Below are 17,473 nucleotides of genomic sequence, written 5' to 3' on the forward strand. Positions count from 1 at the left end.
ACTAAGAAAGTCTCTTCAGAATCCTACTGATGTCTACTCAACTTTCTTGGTGATAAGAAATTCGATTGTTTCTCATCTGCTTCAAAGGAACCCAAATTCCTTATTGCAAAGAAAGTTGGTGAGACAAGAAATATCAAAGGGTTTCACACTTGTATCTTTTTACATTGTTTTTCTTCAGGAAAGATTTTGGTTCACTGCATTCTGGGTAAAAGCAGATCAGCAGCCTTGGTGCTGGCTTATCTCATGATCTACCAGAACTTCTCACTGAGGGAGGCTATTGAAAGGGTTCTCCAACACAGAGCCATTTCACCAAACCGAGGGTTCCTGAAACAGCTGCAAGATCTAGATCTGGAGTTGCTGTATAAGATAAGCCCATGTCAACTTCTCTAAGCTGAAGCAAGAAAAATGGAGGCAACCTCTGGAAAATGGAGAATTTCAAGAATTTTTTTTGGACACATTTGAATGTATTATAGAGTTGCCAAGTTTGGCTTGGGAAATCCCCTGAGATTTGGGGGCAAAGCCTTGGAAGGGAAGAGTTTGGGGAGAGAAGGCAGGGATGTGATGCCATAGACAACAACCTCCAAAACTGCCATTTTCTCCAGGGAAACCGATCCCCATCATCTGGAGATCAGTTTTAATTCTGGGAGATTTCCAGGCACACCTGGAGTTTAGGAATCTTATATCTAGCCTTTGAAATCCTATAAGAGAAGTTGGGAATTTCTTCATTATTAAAGGAAGATGGAATGCTGGGCATGAAAGATTAATAATGTTACAACAGTAATACTAATATGAATACTACTACTAAAATGACTACTACTAAGCCTTTTATTGTGCTTTTAGGATATTCAGATGTTTCACTTAGGCAGGTCAGTATTCTTAAAACAACACTGAAGGTCATTCTTGTTGACTTATAAATGAATGTGAAGTTTAGGGTCATTGACCAGCATCCAAAGATTAGAACTAGTTCCATGAGCCCACAAAAACTACAGGTTTCTTTTTCTCTGATAACAGCCAACCATGTGAACAAAAAATAAATATTTCCTGAGAAAGGGTGTGCCTTTCTTTTGAAACACAAATCACTGTTATCTTTAATAATGCATGTACATACTGCTCCATTCTGTAGTCACTGTATGCATGTACATACTGCTCCATTCTGTAGTCACCGTATGCATGTACATACTGCTCCATTCTGTAGTCACCGTTCTGTACAGAGGATTTCAAATAAATTAGTTTGTTAAAATTTGTCCAAGAGGAGGCAGCTGTTCTACAACAGAGCCCCTTAATCTTGTTGTGCCTGTGGGGAATTTTTAGAATTTTGAGGAGAGGGAGTTCTACCACAAAATGGCTGCCACAGGGGCCAGTAGCAAAATGGCTGCCACAGAGCGCTGAGCCCAATCACAAAATGTTGAGAGGTTTCCAGGGGTCATTTCGTAGAAAAAGAGATCATGGAGGAACTTATTAGCATAACTCATTAGCATATACCACGCCCCTTGCCATTACTGGAAGTGTGTCATTGGCATAACTGATTTGCATGTGCCACACCCCCTGACATCACCTATCCCAGCTGTTTTGGACCCATTCCTGGCCATTCAGGGATGAAATTGGGCCCAAAATGGCAAAAAGGGGCTGAAAAGGAGCCCAAAATGGTCAGGAATGGGCTGCTGCTGAGTGCGAGAGTGATCCACCACCCGTCAGAGGCCCGATCTGGGCCGTTTTGGCCCAATCCAGGCTGAAACGGGCCCCAAATGGCTGAGAGTCAGCTGGGCGGGGCCACCTGACATGTGACCTCTTTGGGGAACTGCCGGAACTGCGTTCCTGTGCTTTCCCCCTCAAAATGAGCCCTGGAGGTTGCAAAACAAGCTTCTTTTGATGATGGAGGCAGCTGTTTCTGAAGAGAACTGGTTTGGTGTAGTGGTTAAGAGCGATAGGACTCTAATCTGGAGAACTGGGTTTGATTCCCCACTCCTCCACTTGAAGCCAGCTGGGTGACCTTGGGTTAGTCACAGCTTGCTCAGAGCTCTCTCAGCCTCACCCATCTCACAGGGTGTTTGTTGTGGGGATAATAGTAACACACTTTGTAAACTGCTCTGAGTGGGTGTTAAGTTGTCCTGGAGGATGGTATATAAATTGAATGTTACTGAATGTTATAAGGGGGAAAAGATGTAGATGATTCCCCTGGGCTCTTCTGAAGCCCTTCCTATTCCAATGTAGAAGAAGAAAGCCAGGACTGGCGCTTTGATTTCAGGAAAAGAAGCTCTGTTGAAGAATTAAATGGGCTTCAGGAAATCCCGTTGGAGGGTGCTACGTTGCAGATCACTTGTCTGTAGCATCGTGAGGAGTTAGTAGGTAGCATCTTAGAAGTAGAAATCTCTCCCTCCATCCTGCACATGTGGACACATGGATGGGAATGCCTGTCATGAAACTGTGTGATGATTAGGGTTGACAGGTCCCTCTATCTTCCTGCTGGGAGGGTACTTACCCCATGCCTGTAGTGCGTAGATCTTCAGGCATGCGCAAAGCACGCACGTGTTCCGGAGGCAGCCTGATGACATCACTTCCTGAAGTGACGTCACCACGCCGGCTGCAAGAGCACTCTCTTGCTCTGCATGGGGCTGATTCAGCCTGTTTGGGGCCTAAATCGGCCCCAAACAAAGCGTGGGAATGCTCCCATAGCCAGTGCAACAATGTCACTTCCGGAAGTGATGTCGCCACACTGGTTGGGAGTGTGCACGCAGCACACATTCCTGAGGTGCCTGCCAGTGGCAAGCAACCACTGGGAGTTTGCCCCCTCTCGCCAATCACGGGACACTTATCGCTCCTGACAATCGCTCCCGCTGGGCGATCGGCAGATGAGGGGGCAAATTCCTGGGAGTTTGCCCGCCACCAGCTGGCCCCTGGGAACCCTAGTGATGATTATGCATGCTCATGTGGCAACAGGTGCCATCTTAATAAAAGCATTCCATCTTGCAAGAGAGAAAAGGGGGGGATGCATCCTCTAACATGGAGACCACACCTATGGACTTTGTATGTAGTTGTCAACAAATGAAAAAGTTCTGCTGCTCTAAATGAGTAGTGCTTTTCCACAGGGATGTAAGTCAATGTATATAACCCATTAACAGCACTACACTATGAGTTTTTCTACATGAGACATGAGATACTCAAGTGCAGGGAGATGCAATGTTAGCCAGGAAGCGTAGTTTAAAAAGACAGAGTTAAAGGCTCACCTCTCTACACTAGGGTAGTTTAAAAAGACAGCCTGTGGAGACTGTTCCTCAGAGGGTTTGTTAATTTCATCTTCACCTCTCCTTGGTCTTCAGCTCTGTCTTTTTAAACTATGCTTCCCGGCTAACATTGTCTCTCCCTACACTTGAGCGTCCCTGTGTAAAATGTCTCATGTAGAGAGACTCTATAATAATCTGGCTCTTATAGTTTCTATTCTGCCCCTTCATTTTCCAAGACTGGCCGCCTCTGCCAGCAGACTGCTCCCACCTTCCTTCCCCTACCCAAAGCTGTTTTCTCTCCACCACTCCCATGTAGCATCAGCTCTTAGAGACCTCATAAATAAGCACTATGCACCACTTTCAGCATATTATACTATCTGAATTGTTCAGAGTACTTGTCATCAAATGCAATGAGAACCAAGGCGGGGATGGCTAGGAATGCAGTCATTCAATACTAAAACAGCAATCCAAAGAACACTTTTCTGGGTGTTAGCCCCACTGAATAAAGAGGAACTTCTGAGTAGACCTGCTTAGGATTGCTCCTTAAGTGCAGTAAAGTGGAAAAAGTAAGAGACTGGTGTGAGGACACACACAATTTTATGTCCAAAAGAGAAGGGTATGTGTGCGTATATATTGTGCTCCTCAGCGCACGTTTTGAGCAATTGTGCATCAGTGTCTATGATATGTGAAAGAGGACTTATAGTACTCTGCATTTTAATTTGTTCTCCCCTTTCAGCCAATGACTTTACACAAATCAAGACATCAGTCAGCGAGATCTTCAAAGAAATATGGGTTTATTGCATTGTATTGATAAGCCCATGACACATTGGTAGAAATGCATAAAGACCAGTCTGATCAGAGAATCTTATATACGGTTGTTTATATATGGTTGTTTACAGGATAATTGCTATTTGTTTACAGAATAAAAGATCAAAGGTTAGAATAAGGCTGTGATATAATGATGCGTGCACCTTGTCAAAATGATGCAGAATGATGCATTTCCCCAGAAAACATGACATGTGACAAGCTTAAATGACGAATTATGCAAACATTTGAGAAGCTGGAGCCATATATCTGATATTCTCTTGGGGATGGAATTCATACAAAGTTGAAACCTTATGTATCTAATTAGAATAACCAAAAGCAGAAAAATGCTTCTACTTTGCTCGGAGACTTGTCTCACCCAGAGGCAGGATCTTGACACTAGAACAAGGCCTATCTTACTCGTTTACATATATTGAGTACTGATAGGTTGAATGTATGCTCAGAGCAAGATTTCATGAAATGGGCCTAAACATTGGTTGTTGTGGGTTTTCCGGGCTGTATTGCCGTGGTCTTGGCATTGTAGTTCCTGACGTTTCGCCAGCAGCTGTGGCTGGCATCTTCAGAGGTGTAGCACCAAAAGACAGAGATCTCTCAGTGTCACAGTGTGGAAAAGATGTAGGTCATTTGTATCTACTCAGGAGGGGTGGGGTTGAGCTGAGTCATCCTGTAAGAGTTTCCCAGGGTGTGGAATGCTAATGGCGGGAGGCTTCACTGTATCCTGAGGAGGTTCTTTTGCATATGGATTGGTACTTGATGTGCTAATCTTCTCTGCAGGGCTATTGTCGGGGATAGAATGTTTTGTTAGCCTGGTGTTTTTCAGAACTGGAAACCATGCTCTGTTCATTCTTAAGGTTTCTTCTTTCCTGTTGAAGTTTTGCTTATGCTTGTGAATTTCAATGGCTTCCCTGTGCAGTCTGACAAAGTAGTTGGAAGTGTTGTCCAGTATTTTGGTGTCCTGGAATAAGATGCTGTGCCCTGTTTGCGTTAGGCTATGTTCAGCCACTGCTTATTTTCTATCCCCGGCAATAGCCCTGCAGAGAAGATTAGCACATCAAGTACCAATCCATATGCAAAAGAACCTCCTCAGGATACAGTGAAGCCTCCCGCCATTAGCATTCCACACCCTGGGAAACTCTTACAGGATGACTCAGCTCAGCTCAACCCCACCCCTCCTGTGACACTGAGAGATCTCTGTCTTTTGGTGCTACACCTCTGAAGATGCCAGCCACAGCTGCTGGCGAAACGTCAGGAACTACAATGCCAAGACCACGGCAATACAGCCCGGAAAACCCACAACAACCATCGTTCTCTGGCCGTGAAAGCCTTCGACAATACATTGGGCCTAAACATTCTTTAACAATATGCTCTTCCAATTCCAGGCAACACAGTTCTCAAAGGGCAAGGGATGGCCTGTGGTAGAATATCTGCCATTTTCTGTCATATAGCCAATAGCAGTGGGGAGTATGGTTACCAAACTCCAGGTAGGACATGGAGATCTTCCCAAATTACAACTGGTTTCTGGACTACAGAAAGCAGTTCTCCTGGAGGAAACTGCTTTGGAGGGTGAAATCTATGACTTTATATCTGGCTGAGGTCCCTCCTCTCGCCAAACCCTGCCCTCCTCAGATTCCTCCCCCAGATCTCCAGGAATTTCCCATCAGAGTTGGCAACCTTAGTTGGTAGCCCCACTGGACAGATCAAAGAATGCCCAGAGGTGAGTCACCTAAGGGGTAGGGCATATCTTTCTACAATCCTGTAGTAATCCTTAGGTTTTCATAAAAACATCAAACACTGAATTAAAATAGGAGGTTTAACCCCCTCCCCCTAAAAAGTAGCCAGTGATCTAGCTGACATTTTGGGGTGCCAAATGTTTTTTTTTTAAGGAATCAGCAAGAGGAAGTAAATCATGGATGGATGAGGGGTGGGCAATTGTGTGGGTTGGAAAGAGGAGAGGAAACATTGGCAACTATGGATGAACAGAGAAATCGCAAGAGGGGCAGGACCATGAGATAGAATTTCCCCTCCCCTGTGAGTCCTTGTGCCCCCCCCTTCCTCTCTTGCCGCTTTAGTGCTGAGAAAATGCAGCCTCAAGAAAATGGGTCAAAAGGCATCTCCTCCCATAACAATAAAATCAGGCAACTTCCTCGTGCTAGCTAAGCTGAATCACTTTTCAAAAGTTCAGCTGACAAATTCTGCAACACGATAACAGATAATGGAAAAACCAATCACCAAGATAGGTCAGGATTTCCCAATGCCAGTGTGGAAGGTCCGTAATATCATATAACTGTACAGAAAGTGCACCTGAAAAGTTAAAATCTGTCTAGCCCATATTTATCCCACCCTTCCTTCTAGAATCTCAGGCAGTGTTCATAAGTTTCCTTTCCTTAGTTTATCTTCACAACAATCTTGTGGGTTAGGTTAGGCTGAGAATGTGCCTAGGCAGAGAGTATGAATAACCCAGCAATGTGGAAATTTGAACACAAGACTTAGAGATCCTTGTCCAACCTTCCACCCATTACTCCACCACTGGCCCATCCAAAAGGGGCTTGTAAATGTCTTTATATTTTACATATACTCACCTCTGCAGGAGTATACCGTATACCCTGCAGCTGTGGACAAGTTTACATCAGGACCACAAAGCGTAGCATCCAGACAAGAATAAAAGAACATGAAAGACACTGCAGACTTGGACAACCTGAAAAATCAGCAGTGGCTGAACATAGCCTAACTCAAACAGGGCACAGTATCTTATTCCAGGACACCAAAATACTGGACAACACTTCCAACTACTTTGTCAGACTGCACAGGGAAGCCATTGAAATTCACAAGCATAAGCAAAACTTCAACAGGAAAGAAGAAACCTTAAGAATGAACAGAGCATGGTTTCCAGTTCTGAAAAACACCAGGCTAACAAAACACTCCACACCCGACCATAGCCCTGCAGAGAAGATTAGCACATCAAGCACCAATCCATATGCAAAAGAACCTCCTCAGGATACAGTGAAGCCTCCCGCCATTAGCATTCCACACCCTGGGAAACTCCTACAGGATGGCTCAGCTCAGTCCCACCCCTCCTGAGTAGATATAAATGACCTGCCACATCTTTTCCACACTGTGACACTGAGAGATCTCTATCTTTTGGTGCTACACCTCTGAAGATGCCAGCCACAGCTGCTGGCGAAACGTCAGGAACTACAATGCCAAGACCATGGCAATACAGCCCGGAAAACCCACAACAACCATCAATTGTACTTAGCTTCTATAGGTATCAGTATTCCTGTATATTCTAAGCAGTACAGTTGACAATACATCCTACAGAATCACACCAGGATGGGCTTGTGGCCTGAAAAAGAAATATGCAGACAGGGTCATCATATAAGAAGCTACTGCTCAATACGGATAGCACAACTTAAAGTTAAGGTGCTACAATAAAGTCCAAATTGACATTAGAAAAAAAACAAAAACAGCCAAACCAGCATCCCATGTATAATCCCAGAAGGCTTCTCTTTGTCGTAATGAAATCAGATCTAGTTCACATGGCTGCTCCTTGCAAAATAATTAAAACTAGAGAATCATCTTGGAATGTGAGGATAACCAGCTTGGGCCATCTAATTTCTCTTTCCTCTCTCTCTGTATTTCTATCCTCTTTCTTATGTGGTTGCAGAGCATCACCTAATGGTGAAAATGGTGAATGGTGTCAATAGCTGCCTTGTAAAATGATAAATAAATATTAAAAATGACAAAACGTTGTGAGCTTTGTCACAGAGCATCTTCAGAGGGTTCCTCCCAACCACCCCACCCCCAGAGCGCTCCTGCGATTTAGGCCGTGCCTGCCTCCCTGCCTCTTACCTCTTTGCCGCAGCCACCTGCAGCTACGGTGAAGAGGTAAGGGGCGGTGAGGCAAGCGGCCCGAACCGCAGAGCGCTCTTGGGAGGGTGGTGGGCACTCCCTTGCGTGATGACATCACAGAAGTGACATCATTGCACAGGTTCTGGAGCACATGCTCGCTTTGTGCGTGTGCGCACAGGGGAGAAGGCACTACCTTCTGCCCCGGGCACCACTAAGGCACGCTACACCACTGCGCACGTGCACACACACTGCACTGTTTTTGCAGAGAGGAAACACTTGGGAGAAAGGCAGGACCTCTCCTCCCCCAGTGGACGCTTTCTGAGCCCATTTGGGGGTCTCCTTTTTTAATACATACCATTCCCCAGAGCTGTGCATCTGAAGGACCACTTAGTGATCCGGGGAAGTCAACATGGTTTTGCCCCCAACAGATCTTGTCAGACCAACCGGGTTTCCTCCTTCGATCAAGTGATGAGCTTACTGGGTCGTGGGAACTCTGTCAACATGATTTACCTGGATTTCAGTAAACCTTTTGATAACGTTCCCCATGAAGGTTCATCATGCTATCATGCGGGAGTTTTGCGCGACATCGCGTCTTCCTGGTGCGATTTCGTGTGAGAAGATGCTATCTTCTGGGTGTTTCACGCAACGTTCCGGAGACCAGTAAGATGTGTGGAAACGGCCTCCGTTCCTACTTGTGACTGAAGAAGGGAGCTCTTAACTATTGAAAGCTTACACTCTGAAAATCTTGTTGGTCTCTAAGGTGCCACTGGACTCAAATCTTGTTGTTCTACTGCAGACCAACACAGCTACCCACCTAACTGGCCGGTGCTGTTTCTCAGCTCCTCTGCAGCACTGGGACATGAAAGGTGCACTGGCTGAAATCCCCCCACGGACACAGCAGCTGCAGCTGCATACTGTACTATTGTAGCAAACATTCCCAACTGGATTATCATCCTGTGTGGATGAGCCAATCCATTGCAATCCAAATGACTGCAATAGAGCAATAACAGTGCAAGATCCAGCACAGGGTGACACAGGAGCCTTGGTGCTGAAGGGTTGGCCGTTCCTTCTCTAGCTAGAAATCCATAACCCTGGGGAATGCCTGTACTTAAAAGTTTCCTTCTGTGTCTGAAGATGTATCATCTCAGACAGAAGTTCCTGCAATTATCTGGAAGGTGTTTTTGGTCTCTCTCTCTCTCTCCTAATTATAGGATGTAGAACAGCCAACCCTGCTAGCTGCGAGACTTAAAACCGCAAGCACTTCAAATAACAGAGTATCAGCAACTTAATCCATAAGCTTACAGAGGAGGCATGCTGTTTACCCAAAGCCAGCAGTGACTAAGAAAAGAAACGGAGAGGAGCAGAAGACAGGCTGCGTTGCTGTGAGCCTTGTGGAAGACAGGATATTAAATATCCAAAAGGGACAAGGCACAAAGGTAACAACTTTCCCTTCTGTGGTCATTGCCTTTAGAAAAGGAAGGAATTTTAAAAAATCTCTTGAATTGCATTCATTGCATTAAGACAAGACAGCACAACCTATGACTGACCAAGCCAAATACAGCCCAGCAACCGGGCTGGTTCTCTGGCCGAGCCAGGCAAGTTTTTGTGTGTGGAGGAGTGCAGGTACCCAGTGCTGCTGGCCAGTGATGTTGTTGCCGTTGTGGAAATCTGAACCGGACCACTGCAGCAAAAGTGCAGTTGGATCCTGTGCTGTGCCAGAGGAAGCTGCGGTTGTCTCTTGCTTGTGTCTTCAAGAGGCCTTCTCCAGCTGCCTCTTCTTGTGGACAGGCTGGTGCTGACAACCTGTTCCTGCTTCCCACATTTATGCCCCATGCAGGCTGCAAAAGGGCTCCCAACAGGGGACCATAAGGGCTTGACGGAGGCCATGGCTCAGTGGCAGAGCATCTGCTTGGCAGAAGGTCCCAGTTTCAATTCCCGACATCTTCAGTTAAAAGGATCGGGTAGCAGATGGTGTGAAAGACCTGGGCCTGAGACAGGGTTGACAACCAGAAAACCCCCAAGAGCAACTGGGAGTTGGGATAGATGAGCACTGGTGTTATGCTTGCACATGATAGCACATCCAGTTTGGCACCTAACTGGGCAAAATATAGAGCATCACCCCAAGGTGATGATGTCACTTCTGTTGATCGTAAGTGACATCACATCTTGCCATAATGCCTCTGCACCCCCTATTCTAAGCTAAACCAATGAAGATAAGCTATCAACCCCCTCCACCAAACAGAGGCCTAATGCATGGATCCACCATTAGTTTATATTTTTTAAAAAAAATAATGTTTAATTAAATTATGCTTAATGAACAGTTACAAATGTAATAAAGGTAGCTATTATACAATAATATCAAATAAGTATTCTATTACAGATGTTAAAGATAGCATACAATGATATTATAGTTTTCTTTCCAATGTTTACTACCTATAGAAAATAGTTAAATAAATGAGTAAATTTTTTCTTAAGCATTATCCAAAGGCCTGACATTATTATTGAAAAATCTTTATAATGATATAAGGCTCTATTTCTATATTGATGATACTTAGTATATTGGTAAAGATAATATATAAAAATAGATTCTTTTATAAAGGTGATTAAATAAGGATTGTCATAGTGCCAGATCATCTTCAGTAGATTGGTTACCAAAAATGATATATAAAAAAGAAAACAATCATTTGTCACCATTATTCAAACACTTATTAACCTGCTTAACTAATCCCACCTTCCCTTCCCTCCTCCCTCTCTTAACTCTATTCCTTCTTGAAAGAAAAATATTGATATGTAGCTTTTATTAGAACTCTTAACTAAGTGGATCCACCTTTAAACTTTCTCTTCATCCAATTTAAAACCAGCAATGTGGCCTGCCCCCTTTGCCCCCCCCAACAGCACTTCCTCTGCACTGCTATGCAGTTTGACGCACAGTCCAGATTTGAACAAACTTGTGAACCACAAGCTGAACATATTGACCAACCATGTATTGTAGACTTCCACAAGCTCAACAACCCTTCTTGTTATAGTGCCAGGCACATGGCAAGAAACAACAGATTTTTTCCCCCTGCCCATTTTGGGCCAATACACATCTGATGGAGAGCTAGAGTAATACAGTGGTCAGTATGTCAGACTAGAACTCCAGGCACAGACTTGGTTTGGCACTGTACCTTTAAGACTTTGAATAGAACTCTAAAGGAGAATGAGAGCCAAGCTACAAGTGATGCCTTACACAGGTTGGACACTTGTCAGCTTCCTTCAAGTTTTGATGGGAAATGTAGGCATCCTGGTCTTGCAGCTGTAATGGAGAGCCAAGCTGTAAAACCAGGACGCCTACATTTCCCATCAAAACCTGAGGGAAGCTGACAAGTGTCCAACCTGTGTCAGGCGTCACTTGTAGCTTGGCTCTGAGAGGGGGCCCCAGAGTGAATGGCCAGGCAGCTATGCCATCAATGGGGAACAGTCAGCAACAAAGAACTGAGTGCATGGTGTTCTTTAAGGTCTCGAAAAGTCACAACTGTGTTCCTCTTTTTGTATTTGTCTCCCAAAGAGACCATTAGCAGTGCATAAAGGCAAAAAAGAGGCATGAACTGTGCCTCCAAGAGCAGCAGCAGCCTGGACAGCCAAAAGCATTATCAGACACCAGCACTCTCTGAACTCCAGAGGCTGATATGGAGAAGAGGAGGATCCGACAACCATGTGGACCAAGTGTGGCCAAACATCTATCTTGGAGATGCGTAAGTGAATGGGGAGGGGAGACTTGTTGTTATTTGCCTACCAGATAGGGTTGCCAGAAGCTGGCAACTGATCAGAGTTGGGGGGTGGGGGCAGGGACATGGTTCGTACTGTTGGCGTAACTGTGTTACATCACTTCCAGGGAAACTCAGAAACCCAGTAAAACCATAGAGTTCCCAGCAATTCCTAGAGCTACTGTAAGTCACTTCTGGGTTTTCCCTGCAAGTGATGTCACAATGCAGAAAATGTCAGTTTTCTTTTTAAAAAATGCTGCCAGCAGAAGGTTTAGGTTAGGTATCAATGAGGTAAACCTGGTTCAACCTAGTTAAGTAAACAAAACAAGCACAGAAATTAAGTTGGTTAAAATTTTCCTGGTACAGAGATCTTTAGCCTTATTGCCAGTTCATTTGTTTATTATTTCATTTTTTCACATATTTCTTTCTAGCAACTCAGGACAGCAAATATTCCCCTTTTTAGTCTTACCCACAATCATCAGAGATAGCTTAGACTGACAGAGACTATGGGGCCAAGGCCATCCATGAGTTTCTTAGCCAAGAAGGGATTTGAACACAGGTCTTCCTGGTCAAAGTATGATATTTTGGGTACTACACTGTACCATCTCTATAATCTGTTCCAGTGGGCTAGCGCCTTTGCCTAATTGGGGGAAGAAATTATGGGACCTGGGTTGGTTAATAGAAAGGGGGTGGAAAAAGAGGAACTAGCGACACCTCTACCCCACTGACTTTCACTAACAACTGATGGGAATCATGGGGAGTACCATTGGTGACATAATGCCCCTTGAGGAATTACTGGAGGCCCCATAAGTGACAGCATGCTGTCAGCTGAACAGCAGTATATTTTTTAAAAAATTCTCCTGCCACCACTCAAAAAGTCTGCAGAAAGAGCAGTTTGCTGCTGAGCAGTCTTGACACCTGACAATCCTGGACCACTGGTAGGGGGGTGGGGCGGGTTACAAGTAGGATAAAGAAAGGAAAATAAATACAATTTTAAAGCAACACCCCGGACTCTCTAGTCACATTTTACCCTTTGTAATGGTACAATCTCTGTAATACCAGTATAAAAAAAATCAAACGTAGGCATCGCAATTTAAAGATACAATGACAGAGGGGAATGAGAGGGTATGGGCCCTTTCACTCTTATGGTCTAAAGCACTATTTCTGAGCAGTCGCTGTGATCACAATGGCTTCGGCTTTGCACCTGCACGTTTTACACTGTCCACAGCAGTTTCAATTTGGCATCTTGTCTTTTGTTTCATACCTGATTCGAAGCCCTGGTTCAGTTGCGGGCTTTATGGGCTTCAAAATTTGTCACCTTTTTAAAAAGATTGAGCATGTGTTGTAACGTTGTGACGTTACCACTTTGTCTGACCAAGAAAACCCACCCCTTCTTCTGCAAACAGGGTGTTGTTAGATCCGCACAGACAAATGAGTTCAAGTGGGGAAAAAAGAAGGGGGTGAATATAAGCAAAATGTTTACCATTAACAAATCTTTATGAAATTAAGTGCTACCACACAATGCTGAAACGTTACTGTCCTTTATAAATACGCCCGCCCCCCCAAATGCTGAAAAAGTGGTTGGGATGCAGAGGAGGGTGGGTGTGGTTAGATCTGCATTGACCAATCAACTAATGATGAAAAGGAGAGGGGGGGAAAGAGAAGCAAAAGCGTTCATGCTGACATTAATTGGGGCAGCCGCGACTCGGCAGCTGATTCCAAATTAAATTTGCAGTATGTCCACAGGGAGATGCCATGGACAAAGTTCGGTGCTGCGTCACATGACTACCTTGCAAGTGTGAAACCCCTGCAAACATGGGAGGCGAAACAAGTACTGAAAACACTTTAAAGACCCAGTCTCTGAGGGTAGGGCCACCTTCCTCTAGGTAGGACTTGAAGATCTCCTGGAACTACAGCTGATCAGATTAGAGGGATCTGTTCCTTGGAGGAAATGGCTGCTTTGGAAAGTGGGCTTTATGGCACTGAGGTCCCTTCTCAGGCTTCACCCCAAAATCTCCAGGAGGCAATTTGTGAATCTTGGCTAGCAACCCAAGGCCAGGAGGACAGAATAGAAACATATATTATATACCTCCCCATGTACTCCTCTGAACTGAATAGTATTCAACCTTAAATTAGATAAAAAGTAAATCACACCCACTAATTACTTATATTTGTCCATTTGATAAAACCTATTCCTAACAATATGGACTTGGTGCTCCATGATCAAAGCTGCAAGTCTTAAACTACAGCCGGAAATACTGACCAGGAATGTTAACGGCCCGGCCTTTGAACTGCCGGAGGATTCCTGGAGAGGGTTGCCAACTCCACGTTGGGAAATTCCTGGAGAGTTGAGGGTGGAGCCTGGAAAGGGTGGAGCCTGGAAAGGGTGGAGTTTGGGGAAGGGAGGCAGCTCAACATAGAAACCAACCTTTAAAGGTAGTCCCCTGCGCAAACACCAAATCATTACTGACTCATGGGGGGACGTCGCATCACGACATTTTCTTGGCAGACTTTTTGTTATGGGGTGGTTAGAAGCTGCCATTTCCTCCCAGGGAACTGATCTCTGTAGTCTGGAAATCCCTTGTAATTCTGGAGGGTTTACACGCCTCGTCTAGAGGCTAGCAACCCTTCCTGCCATCCACCCAGAAGAGGGAGAACAGATATTGTGACTCGTTTGCTCTTTCCTCATAATACCTCGGCACAGGAGTGATGAGATGAGACGAAGTGGGATGCTTGGCAGGAGGCTGTGGGCCTAGGAGCAAGAGAACTAGAAGATGTTGTGAATTGGACCAGGACAGCAGAGGGGTGTGGTGTAAATGTTCATGGTTGCTATCTTCCCAAGGGATCGATTTTTCCTTCAAAATCCCTGTTCAGTGTAACCTCCCGGTTGAATGTAAACTTCATTATCTTTTAACAGATGGGCAGCTAGAAGTAAAACCATTCTTCAAGACCTCGGCATCACCCACGTCCTCAATGCAGCAGATGGGCCATACAATATCAACACTGGGGTTCAGTATTACAGGGACCTGCCGGTTGAGTACTATGGGGTACAAGCGTTTGATGATACCTCCTTTGATATAAGCATCTTCTTCCACGATGCTGCTAATTTCATACACAAAGCCTTAAAGACTGGAGGAGGTAAGGGGAAGAATTAAGGAGGCAAGGAGCTTTCAGTTGCCTGTTGCATGTGTCCGTAGCTGCTACTGAAGTTGTGATTCCCCAAAGCTAGGGTCAGAGCTAGTGAAGCATATGTCTGACTAGGATCTGGTAGACTCCAATTCAAATCCTCACTCTACCATGGGCAACTCTGGGCCAGTCACTGTCTTAGTCTAACCTTCCTCACAAGATTGTTGTTGTTGTGAGGATAAAATGGAGGAGAGGAGAAAGACGGGTTTTCCTGTAACAGTTTCCTAACAACAGAAGGGAAAGGTACCATATAGGCAGGGCTTTTTTTCAGCGGGAACGTGGTGGAATGGAGTTCTGGCACCTCTTGAAAATACTCGGCAATAGCACGTGAAAATAATATTATTTCAAAGACTCCCATGTGTTTCTCCCTCATTTCCCTCTTGAGAGTTCCGCCACCTCTTTTCCCAGAAAAAAAAGCCCTGCATATAGGAATGCCAGGGCTTGGCGGGGAAGACGGACTAAACATCGAATAAAATAAATAAATAAATAAATAAATAAATAAATAAATAAATAAATAAATAAATAAATAAATAAATACATAAGAGAGAAGCCCAATTCATATTGGGGTTGTGTTGCATGTGGGGAAAGGCCTTTTCCCCTGCACCATTTCCCCAATCTGAAATGTCCCAGGTGGCACTATGAGCCAAGCTACAAGTGATGCCTGACACAGGTTGGACACTTGTCAGCTTCCCTCAAGTTTTGATGGGAAATGTAGGCATCCTGGTCTTGCAGCTTACAGAAGTTTACAGAGTGGCAGTCTATGGGAGGGAGAACATGCAGTCGGGAGGGGAGTGCAGGTGTTGGGCTCTTGTCAGGCGCCCCCCTTCCCCTCCGCTGTGTGTGTGTGGGGGGGGGGCGTCCTGTAAACTTTAATTAAATGGAGAGCCAAGCTGTAAGATCAGGATGCCTACATTTCCCATCAAAACTTGAGGGAAGCTGACAAGTGTCCAACCTGTGTCAGGCGTCGCTTGTAGCTTGGCTCTGTTAGGGCCAGTGGCCACCATTCATGCAAGAATTGAGGACAGCTAAGAGGTGAAGGCTTTTTTTCAGCAGGAACGTGGGGGAACGGAGTTCTGGAACCTCTTGAAAATGGTCACATGGCTGGTGGCCCCGCCCCCTGATCTCCAGACAGAGGGGAGTTTAGATTGCCCTCCGCACCGCTGAGCGGAGCGGAGGGCAATCTCAACTCCCCTCTGTCTGGAGATCAGGGGGCGGGGCCACCAGTCATGTGACCATTTTCTCCTAGGGCAACCCACTGAGTCCCCCCACCTCTTTTCCCAGAAAAAAAGCCCTGGTGAAGACTAAGCGCTACTCAGTAACATAGGACAAGATGAAGAAGGAAGAGAGAATCAAGGCTGGTACAACAATGTAAGGTGGGGTAAGTCAAGGGAGATTCTGCTGCTTAAGAAATTCCTGGTGGTATTCCTATCAATGCCCATGATCATAACTAAGGCGTCATTTGCTGGGTCAATATTTTAGAGTGGGTTTCCAGTTGTGACAACAGAAGGAGAGGATCTATGAGCAGTTCCCAGAAGCTGCATTCAACAGCATCCATGAAGGATTAGCTACAAGGATTTGTCCTTATTGTAGTAATGGTGTGGGTACTGTAGAACGCAAGTATTTTGTATACTTCGTGTGCATTCAGGTGCTGCTCTTTTGTTGTTTCTTTGCAGGCAAAGTGTTTGTACACTGTGCTATGGGGTTAAGCCGCTCGGCCACTTTAGTGGTGGCATACTTGATGATCCATGAAAACCTGACGCTGGTGGAAGCCCTAAGATCAGTGGATTCACAAAGAGGCATCTGCCCGAACACGGGGTTCCTCAACCAGCTTCGGGTCTTGGACATTCAATTAAACGATGAGAGGAAAGGTTTCTCAGTACTGTCAAAAAGAGATCGTTGTGATGCAACACTACAGGGACAGTAATATGGATCAAAGGAGGTCGTCTACTTGGCTAAGTATCATTACCTGGTTATGAAATAGTAATTCAAACAGCAAAACAAGGAACCCTATATCTGTGCTATTTTCAAACAATGGAGCTGATGTTGGATGTCCTAGCATTTTAATCCCAAATGAAGTCTGAAATAGCAGTCCTGATATAACACTGCAGTCCCTTTTCCAAACGTGGATACTTGCCAGTTTCACAAACCTTGAAATCATCTGATAACTGAGTGGGAGTGTCGTACAATATTTTGTAAAGATGAGCAGATTAAGTCAATGTTTTATCCAACATAGATTCACGGTATCAATCTGCTTCTCACTCCTTATCATTTTTTTTGAAGAACATTTCCATGGTATAATTGAACTTGTTTTTGTAAGAATGCCCAGGGCATTCAAGAAATATTAACGGAAAGAAAGATGTTCTGTTCATTTATTATCCGCTACAGGTTTTGCAATGGAACTATAAATGATTTCAGTCTGCAAAGAATTTTTGTGATTGGATAAGTGAATAAAATATGAGGGTGTTTTTTTAAAAAAAAATTCATTACAACATTAAAATAAAATGGAACAAACCAAAGTTAGGAGACTGATACAACTGATTTTTTTCTTGTATGTTGGAGATAAGCATTTTGTTGTGGGATTTATAGTGCTTCAGGATATATATAATACTTGTTTACATGGGACTGGATTCCACATCTTCTTTCATG

The 17,473-nt window shown here is 44.6% G+C and overlaps 2 protein-coding genes across 2 annotated transcripts in view; both read left to right on the top strand.

Moving 5' to 3' along the window:
- The window catches only part of LOC129332090 (dual specificity protein phosphatase 13-like), a 14,731-nt gene extending 13,539 nt beyond the window's left edge, over window positions 1-1,192 (top strand). Inside the window, exon 3 of the mRNA XM_054982924.1 lies at window positions 179-1,192. Within this exon, the coding sequence (XP_054838899.1) occupies window positions 179-390 (212 nt within the window). The 3' untranslated portion in view covers window positions 391-1,192. The remainder of the gene's footprint in view (window positions 1-178) is intronic.
- The window catches only part of LOC129332089 (dual specificity protein phosphatase 13-like), a 20,432-nt gene extending 3,095 nt beyond the window's left edge, over window positions 1-17,337 (top strand). Inside the window, exons 2-5 of the mRNA XM_054982922.1 lie at window positions 9,107-9,331; window positions 11,443-11,629; window positions 14,559-14,779; window positions 16,501-17,337. Of these exons, the coding sequence (XP_054838897.1) occupies window positions 11,478-11,629; window positions 14,559-14,779; window positions 16,501-16,751 (624 nt within the window). The 5' untranslated portion in view covers window positions 9,107-9,331; window positions 11,443-11,477 and the 3' untranslated portion in view covers window positions 16,752-17,337. The remainder of the gene's footprint in view (window positions 1-9,106; window positions 9,332-11,442; window positions 11,630-14,558; window positions 14,780-16,500) is intronic.
- The last annotated feature ends 136 nt before the right edge of the window (window positions 17,338-17,473 follow it).

Source organism: Eublepharis macularius, chromosome 6, assembly GCF_028583425.1.
Source record: "Eublepharis macularius isolate TG4126 chromosome 6, MPM_Emac_v1.0, whole genome shotgun sequence".
NCBI lineage: Eukaryota > Metazoa > Chordata > Lepidosauria > Squamata > Eublepharidae > Eublepharis > Eublepharis macularius.